Source organism: Coffea eugenioides, unplaced genomic scaffold (genome assembly GCF_003713205.1).
Source record: "Coffea eugenioides isolate CCC68of unplaced genomic scaffold, Ceug_1.0 ScVebR1_3155;HRSCAF=4315, whole genome shotgun sequence".
Lineage (NCBI taxonomy): Eukaryota > Viridiplantae > Streptophyta > Magnoliopsida > Gentianales > Rubiaceae > Coffea > Coffea eugenioides.
In genome coordinates this window covers 30,284-39,675 of record NW_020863705.1, presented here as the reverse complement: position 1 = coordinate 39,675, position 9,392 = coordinate 30,284, and the positions used below count along the sequence as shown (strand labels likewise).

Sequence of the window (9,392 nt, the reverse complement as noted above, 5' to 3'; positions counted from 1 at the left end):
GGAGAGCGAAACAGTAGATCTAAAGGACCCAAAGAACCACATCACCGAAATAGCAACCATATCACCGAAAAAGAGCAAGTTTGCAATCTTCCGGAGTGCAAAATAGTAGATCTAGAGGACCTAAAGGACCCAAGAACAAAAAATCCAAAAAAAAAATTTACAGGGAAAATTCGCACAGAAGACCGCAACTAACCGTAAAGGAAGAACAAGAAGGCTTACAACGGAGGAGGAGGAGGAGAAACGAACGGATGACAACTGATCTGCACCACTGAAACCCAGAGCACGCGAGAGATAGAGGCTCGATGGGGCTTGTGCGGCTCGGGAAGGGAAAGAAAGAACAATTTTCAGGCTAAAGATCAAGCACAAAGCTCACGGCAAAGCCTGCATTGCACCGGAAAGGAAGAAAACCCACAACGGAGGAAGAGCAAACCCCAAAGCCACAGACTAAGCTCAGTTAAGTTAACTAACGAGCGGCGACCATACCAGAGGTGGCTGATTCCGTACTTGGGAGCAGTGAAGGCTAAACAACAACGAATGAAGAGAACTGGATATCTCAGCAGGCTGTTGAACCAGGGCTCAGAACAGGCGGATAAGCAACAGAGCAGCATTGTCCAAAAAAAAGGAGAGAGAGAAGGCAGCGATAAGAAGAGACATGTGATAGTACCAGATAGAGAAACAAGTTTATGAACACGGCAGACAACGCAGAAGGAGGCACATGGGATACTGGCAGAGGAGAAGAGGCGAGCAATACGCGAAGATCACAATGTTCTCAACCCACATGCGCGGCACGTGAGAGGACGACGAAAACCATCCAGGTCATTAGAGCTCTTCGCTCTTTATCTACTTATGTTGAGAAGTGTAAGCAGTAACTAGTGAGTGTGTTAGTAAAAGATCATCCTGTGATCAAAATTCAATTTTCTTAGTTCTCTTTGAACAAAAAAAGAAACTTTCCATTAGCAAAGGAATGGTGAGCTAGAACTGGCTCAATAATTCACTCCATAAATACATTGCATCTCTAATTGCTTGTTCAAATTTTCTGTGTTTTTCCACCCAAAAAAATACATATGTTTACAGAGAAAACATAATCACTACTAACTTCAAAGTCAGGTTGTGATAAAAGATATTTGTTGTGAATGTGTCATCACTGCAAATTACAAAGCCATCAGGCCCTCAGTTGAATGCATCTCTAGTTTTCAATCATTTCTTCATTAGAATTTCTGGGATTGATTTACTCAATACGCATCATATACTCGTATAGTCAGCCAACAAATTTTCGCGAATTTGCAGCAACATATGATTATGCTTCTGAGGTTCATTATGAGAAAAACAAATCTAAGCCTACTGATACAGCTTAGCATGCTTGTTCCATAATAGAGCGACCTGTAATTACACAAGTATGCAAAGGAAAATTTCAAGAGCAAACTGCTATTTAGCATTCTGCAGGTCCAAGCCTCAGTCTTCTACCCAGTTTTGATCCTTAGGCCCTCCAAACTTACATGGCAGAGGTTCATTTGTATTGTATTGGGGTCACCAGAAGCATCTTCCCTCGATAAAAGTTTCAAGTGGAAAAAGAAAAAGTCTTGCGATTTTATCACTATCATGCCCCCACCATCTTTCCTCACCACACATGCAAAAGGGCAAAAAAAGCCTTTCCCACAATATGTACGCACAAAAAAACAAAGAAAAAAAAAAGTCTCAACCGCGACGTATTACTATTTTTAGATAATAAAAAAGTTGTAGATCATAAGAAAGATGTAAAAATTTTGAAATTTTCAAATGGTCAGAAGTACTCGTTAATACATTTAAATTATATATAACTTAGTATGTGAGTCTGTATAATCATAATTATTACACACCTGTATTTAGATGTTTTTTCAAATTGATTTAGCCCCAAATCTAAATTTTGGAAGATGTACATACAATACACATTTTATTTTCTTGGTGATGTGTTAGAGCCTACAGCAATGCTCGTTAATTACACTTCTATCTTGCAATACATTTACGATAATGTGTACAAGATGCATAATCTGTTGCATAATCTCGGATTTTTCTGATCTCCAATCGTCTTAGTCTCCCAGGTCCAAGCCCATAATGAAGTAGCACTTGTGATAAAAATCCAGAGCCTGGCCAGGGATACCAGACCAAGGGGCCGCAGCTGACTTAACATCTGCGCAGTTGGAATCGCAACCACCATGTTGAAGTTAATGTGTGTCAGTCCAGGTAACTAAAAAAGTGACATATCAAAAGAAAGCATCTTTTTCCTCACTTTACACGTATTCCCAATTCATGGAACTTTCAGGTATTTTTTTATTATTATTTTTCAAATTTGGGTTTTTTTTCCAATTTGGGTATGTTTTTTTATAAAAATCAAATTTTATTAATGAATTACTATTTTAATAGTAGTTTAAACATATACTAAAAATAATGAATTTATAATTTAACAGATATAATAGATCTAAAAATTCATGTAGAAGGAAATTGTCTGATGGCTGCAAAGGATCACAGAAATTGGGCTTTCCAAAGCAGGATCTTTGGTTGGAAAGCTTTAAATGAAAGCCAAGTTGATCTCTGGTGCCCATTTTCATGTTGTCTTTACCCTGTACTTTGAACAACACCCACCACCCAAGGTCATATTATATTTTATCTCTATGATTTAACATTTTTTTATATAATCTTTTTATGATTTCAAAAATTGTACATAATCCCCTCATAATTTAGATTAAAGTGTCAAAATAACAGAATTTATAATCCATAATGAAATCACCTAAAATGTCAAAAATATCCCAATATAAAGTTGAAAATTATTTATTAACCACAGGAGAGTTATGTGTATATCTTGAAAACTATAAGAGGTTTATGTGGTAAAACATAAAATCATATGAGATTAGTTTCATGTATATTATGTCTATATATTTTGGTAATTTCAGCCAATTTAATTTTTAAACAAAGGTAATTTCAACATTTTTAAAGATTCCGTTACGAATGACCATTTCCGTCATTTTGACAACTTAATTCAAACCATGAAAAGGTTATACATAGTTTTTAAAACTATAAGAGGGTTATGTACAAAAATATTAAACCTATGGGGCTAAAGTGTAATTTGTCAACAAAAAAAAAAAAAACCCACCCCATGGTAATCTGAAGTGTTCATTTTTTGTGCCACACATTGATTGAATACTTAGATTTGATTGAATATTGTAATGCTGAAAACAAGTCTAGTCCTGCTCATATAGCATGCTTGTCACAAATTAAAGCGAGCAATAATTGCACTCTGCTACCTACATGGGACAACCCTTCTCCACTTTGGTTCTTTAGGCCCGCCATATTGACATGGCAGAAGCTCATTGGTATGGCGGGTCACCAACAGCATATGCCTGTTGGTACAATCTTCCCTTGAAAAGTTTCTGTTTCACCGCGAAGAAGGAAAAGTCTTGCGATGTACTTCAACCAGACATACCACACGCACACAGATATATTGAAAAAAAATAGTCTTGATCCTTGACGGCAATGTGTGACTGCTGTTCTTCCTGTTCTTAGATCATAAGAAAGTTGCAGATCTTGAATATCAATAGCTACAACAGACAGAAATCAAACATCAGAGTGAAAAGCAGATACCATGATGAACATCTCCTCCAGCAGTAGCACTAGTTGCTTCGACTCTGCTTTAGATTATCTGGGCCGGCTTGAAGGGAATTTTACCAAAAAGGTGAACTGGCAGTTTGATTCTGATATCCGGCAGTTATGTTCTCATAGCCGGAAGCTGAAGGTGGGGATACGTCTATTGAAAACCTTTCATCTGTATGTAACAAAGTGTAGGAGGAGGAGCAACCAGGGTACGTGTTTGGGATATGATAAGGAGAACAGGGGTGATGCCAAGTCTGACAGATTGAGACCTAGCAGTATTTCGTTCAGGATTCAAGATCTGGTTATGGGGATACTGCTGGGACTTGACTCTGCTTTTTTCAGATTTAAACAAGGTGCGTCAGATCTTAGTCATATCAATTGTGAGCTCGCCAAAATCGAGGAAAATATGAGGTGTTTTTCTGAAACTGATATCGAGGAATTCAACATCACCAGTTGGTTGCTCTACTACTCGCTGGGAGATTCACAACTAGCTATGGATTTTATTGACTCCATTTCAGAGAATCTGAGGCATCTTTGCCGCGTAGAAGATGAAGTTGACGAAGCTCAGAGAATTGTACTGAAAATTCTTGAAAAGAAGCTAATGTTCTTGAAGAGTTTCATTGGTTTTGCCACACTTCAAGGTTGTGAGGTTCAGCAATCAAAAGATCTGTTGGTCCACGTCGAAGTTGCGGCTGTCAATGCTGCAAGCCTGATGTGTAGATACTGGTTTCAGATAAATAATGAACAAGTTCACAATGAGATGAAACCTGAAATTTTCGAACTGATACACAAGAAGATTGATCCCATTGACCCCCAGGTCCGAGAAATGTATATCAATGTCTTGGCAGCTTCCAAGTTATCAAGATCGTCCTACACTTTCACTATGAAGGAGAATAAGCATCTTGTGACTGAATTTATTGATCATCTCCTGCAGAGTCTTATGGAGCTATTAGAATCTTATACAAGTTTCCTAGTTCCAGTGAAGGATCAAATGTTAAAACTCCACCAGGGACTAAGATTCCTGGTTATCTTTCTTAGCGGGCAGCAGGAGAAGTTCGATGAGCTAAATGATGAAATGAAGGATCTAATTGGATTTGTGGTCTCTGATGCAGGTATTGTGATTGTCTCCCTTTCTGTGAACGAAATGAAAGAAGGCTTGCACAAAGAAACAGATCTGGCACTTTCTCATCTGCTCGAAGTGCTCAAGTTGATCATTGCTGAAGTTGGACACATTTATTCAGCACCATCATCATCATCACTTACTTTCCCTAGGACTAATGAACTCGGCTCTCTTGATTCTCTTCTAGAAACTCTCAAGGAACTAGCAAGCTCTACAGCTGCTTCAATTGCTTTCCCAAACGATCAAATACGCACCATCCTAGAAGATCTTGTCTTCTTAAGATCTTTTCTAGGAAATGTTGTAGAGCAGCGCAAACGAAATGAAAAACTCCAAGCTCTTTGGAGTCGTGTCATGAAGGTTGCTTACAGTGTAGAACTAGAAGTTGACTTTGCACTGGCTGGTGATCAACATGAACATTGTTTGGATGCTATTGCTAGAGATATCAAGCTTGTGAAGATAGAGGCTGAAGAGATCTATGATAGCATAAGATATGATGTTGAAACCCAGAGGCTAACCAAGATTACCATTCACATGCCGGCACAAGTTACTGCTCCAACGTTTAATGAAGCTCTGGTAGGTCTCGATGATGAGGTAGAAAGTATAATTGATAGACTTACGAGAGGATCAAGCCAGTTGGATGTTGTTGCCATCGTAGGTATGCCTGGGCTTGGTAAGACAACTTTAGCCAATAATGTGTATGGTGATACTTCAATAAAGTTCCACTTCCAAATTCTTGCTTGGTGTACTGTTTCTCAAGTATATAGCAAGCACAATTTGTTACTGCAGATTTTGAGTGTTATTGATTCTAACAGTTCTGACCAATGCCATGAGATGAATGAAGATGATCAATGGCATGAGATGAATAAGGATGATTTGGCTCAAATGTTGTATCAGCGTGATGATCAATGGCATGAGATGAATGAAGATGATTTGGCTCAAACGTTGTATCAGCGTTTGAAAAGGAAGAGGTATGTCATTGTTTTGGATGATGTTTGGGATATTGAAGGGTGGAATTTGTTGAAACACTCATTCCCAGATGACTGCAATGGAAGCAGGATACTCTTAACCAGCAGATTTCAGAATTTATCATTGCAAATTAAACCTGATAGCCAGCCCCACCATCTTCGCCCACTTACCGATAAGGAGAGTTTTGAATTGCTGCAGAAGAAGCTATTTGCCAAAGAAGATTATTGTCCTCCAGCATTAAGGGAAGTTGTACAGCACGTAGCAAAAGACTGCAAGGGCCTACCTCTCACCATTGTCCTCGTTGCTGGAATTCTCGCTACTACTGAGCAAGATTGCTGGGAAGAAGTTGCAAGACGTCTAAGGTCTAGCATTTTTGCTGACGATGAGCACTGCATGAAGACAATTGAGCACAGTTACAATTATTTACCAGATTATTTGAAGCCATGCCTTCTTTATTTTGGTGCATCTCAAGAAGATAAAGACATTCCTGTCAGAAAGTTGTTATGGCTTTGGATGGCTGAAGGATTCGTGCAAAAAACTGAAGGAAAGAGTTTAGAGGACGTGGCGGATGACTATTTGATGGATTTGATTGGGAGAAGTCTAGTTATGGCTACCAAACAAAGATCTTTAGGTGGGATCAAAGTTTGCCGAGTTCATGATTTGGTACGTGAGTTTTGTGTGGCAAAAGCAAGAGAAGAAAGTTTTCTACAAATTTCACATGGGGATGATCATCTTACTTTTATTGGACAGTGTAACCCCCACCGACTAGCTATTTACCCTACTACGAGTCAGGGACTCAAAAAGTCAATGCTATTTTTCCCCAATTTGCGTTCTTTGCTCTTCTTTGATGTTTATGAGGAAGCGGAACTGGGTGAAATTTGGTTCAAACTTCTATCATCTAAACTTATTAGAGTGTTGGATTTGGGTTACAATTTGGCTTTTTTTTCAGAGGAAGTAGTAGTATTCTTTGTTCACTTGAGGTACTTGAACATTAGATTGGACAGTAAAGCTGGTATCCCATCTGCAATAGCCAAGCTCTCGAGATTAGAAACATTTGTCATAATAAAACCCCGTGGAGGGTGCATTTTGTTACCAAACACTATCTGGAACATTAAAACATTGAGGCATCTTGTCGTATCATCTAATGGAAGTGGTTTCGAATTTCCCATCGACAATCTTGAAGGCTCACCAGATTTAATACATTTAGACACTTTAACCCTTGCAATTGATTCCTCTCCTCAAAGCTTGCAAAAGACACTGACAAAGATTCCGAGCATCCGCAGGCTAAAATGCGTGGATGTCCATGACGGAGTGCACGATGGTATTCTCGTGCTGGAGCACTTGAGTCGACTAGAATCACTTAAGATGAGCAGTTTTAAAGGATATGAGTTTGAATTCCCATTGAATTTGAGAAAGTTGACTCTCTCAAATAATCGTCAGCCATGGAGTAAAATTTCAGCAATTGGAAAGCTGCCCAACCTTGAAGTCCTTAAATTAGGCTGTGATTCCTTTGTGGGGGAAAAGTGGGAAATGAAAGAAGGGGAGTTCCAAAACCTCCGATTCTTGGAATTGTCAGAGTTGGACTTTCGATGGTGGACCGCCTCTTCTGATAATTTTTGCTGTCTTGAGAAATTGGTTTTGAGTTCTTGTGAATCGCTGGAAGAGGTCCCTTCTTGTTTAGGGGAAGCCCTCACTCTTGACATGATTGAGCTCGAAGGCTGCCGTGCGTCTGTTGTGACTTCTGTGAAGCAAATTCAACACCAACAGATGGATATGGGAAATAATGATCTAAAATTAATGATAGATAGGCGCTCTGATCGGTTAAAGTTGGCCCGTCTCAGAAGCAAAATAAGGATCGAATTTTCAGGTTAGATATATTTTCTTTGATGTTCTATTTGTATATGTTCAATCAGTTCAATGCTATTAATTTCACCTACTTCATGTTTTGCAGCCTACATAGGTGCTCTTCGTTTTATAGAAAGAGCATCTGACTTTTAAACAGATATTGGAACTGTACTGCCAAGTTTTTGCCCGTAAATTGTCTGGTATCAATGCTCCAATTCTCTATTTCTTTTTTCTTCTACTAGTTCCTTTCATTAATTCAAGTACCTAATGCAGCAGCGTACCGTACAGGAGGACATCCAAAATAAAACCACAGACTGCTGGAGATGCATGGATGACTTGATAGCCTTCTTGCATTACTGGCCTGCAACGGATCCCTCAACTAGGGAAGCATTTCTGATGCTGGCAAGGTTCTTGAATTGAATATTTCAACTGGATGGATCTCTCACTCACCGGAAGCTTCATCAGCTATTTAAACTTCCAGTTTGATCTTGTTCTTGACAGATAGTCTCTTCATTCCAGCTCATCAAGTGTTGGAAGGGGATCTCTCTTCGCCGATCACATTTGGAAGGGGATCAAGTGTTGCTTGTAGCTCAGACTCCGAAAGTGCAGCAATACAAATTCCATTTGCTCTTAATCAAATGAAAATGACTATTGGAATCAAGTGAAAAATTTGTAGATTGCATTGTTTTGCTCAAAAGGAAAAAAGCATGCACCAAATTGAATTGGATGGTATATTTTTCTCTCAGTAATTAACTTGCAATACGTGATGAAGATCTGAGTAGGATAAGAAGGATAAAATTTTAGATTTTGTTTATAGTATTAAATATGTCTCAATGATGGACAAATTGTATTTTTGTTTATAGTGAACGTGATTTTTTATCCGTGTCTTGTTCATTTACATATCTATTATTTACTCCTCCTGTTTATCCATACTACCTTCTTAAGGAAATCCCTGTTTTTAGTGAAGGAAATTTGAAATGGCAGCCATCAACCATTAAAAGTGTCTGTGATGCCCATTTTCTTCTGATTCAACTTTCTTTTTTTCAACTCCAGTGATAGATTTTTGTTAATTAATTAACCCTAATCCTAGATTGTACTCCAAAAGCCGGCAACTCTTGAAATCATCCCAGGGACTTAACTACCCAACCCAAACCCCTCCCAGAACCGATGTCAACTTTCGTTTTTGTTCAATTTAGGATTATTAAAACAGCAGTACTGCAACAGATTATTTTTTTTCGAGTTACAGATTTCTAATATGTTGCAATGGAAAATGCTTCAAATTTCGAACTGCTTGTTCAAAGAAGCAAAACTGCAGCCAGATTGGTGGTACTACCAACTATTTACCAACAAAAAACTAAAAATAGAGACAACGAAAACTGCTACTGAGGTCCAAAAAGGTTGTGGTGGATATTTTGTTCTTAATGCGTCACTAAGCTAAAAAAAATTGCGAATTGCTCTCAGCTAAAAAGTGCATCCAAGTTTTTGGACATTACGTATTAAAATTTGGTAGAATGCTTAGATAATAGACTCACGTAGCATTCTTCGCAGGAGAAAAAGTTGAGAGCAGAGTGCAATAGGCATCCTGCAAGTCTAAACACACACTGTGTTTTAGCGTTGTAATCAGCTTTGTGAATTGCAGTGCCTAAGGGGCAGTTTTATTACCGTAGGGTCACTTTTCTTTCAACAACTCTTGAATCTACTTAAAAAAGTGTTCAAATCATGTAAATTGATGTGAAAAAATACGACGACCGTCCGCCGAGTCCGGTGTGGGCAGCTGTTGCCGGCGGCGAAGATTTCTTGAGAAGGAGAAAGAGAAGTAAAAAGAAAGATAACAAAA

The 9,392-nt window shown here is 38.6% G+C and overlaps 1 protein-coding gene across 4 annotated transcripts; it reads left to right on the top strand.

Moving 5' to 3' along the window:
• Positions 1–3,480: 3,480 nt before the first annotated feature.
• Positions 3,481–8,436, top strand: LOC113757628 (putative late blight resistance protein homolog R1B-8). Of its 4 annotated transcripts, XR_003466439.1 has the most exons (4): positions 3,481–7,577; positions 7,662–7,755; positions 7,844–7,962; positions 8,057–8,436. XR_003466439.1 is itself a non-coding variant. In XM_027300780.1 (3 exons), exons 1-2 carry the CDS (start codon positions 3,617–3,619, stop codon positions 7,706–7,708), a joined length of 4,008 nt encoding a protein of 1,335 aa, XP_027156581.1. In that variant the 5' UTR covers positions 3,481–3,616; the 3' UTR covers positions 7,709–7,755; positions 7,844–8,436. The 4 variants fall into 4 exon arrangements, 3 of the variants coding, with proteins under 3 accessions (XP_027156581.1, XP_027156582.1, XP_027156583.1); XM_027300780.1 differs by having other exon boundaries at positions 7,844–8,436; XM_027300781.1 differs by having other exon boundaries at positions 7,832–8,436.
• The last annotated feature ends 956 nt before the right edge of the window (positions 8,437–9,392 follow it).

What these genes read in the sequence shown, in the direction of transcription:
- LOC113757628 (XM_027300780.1), top strand. Translation starts at nt 3,617, where the DNA reads ATGATGAACATCTCCTCCAGCAGTAGCACTAGTTGCTTCGACTCTGCT. An exon ending in AATAAGGATCGAATTTTCAG is followed by an intron (nt 7,578 to 7,661) that starts GTTAGATATATT and finishes CATGTTTTGCAG; the next exon opens with CCTACATAGGTGCTCTTCGT.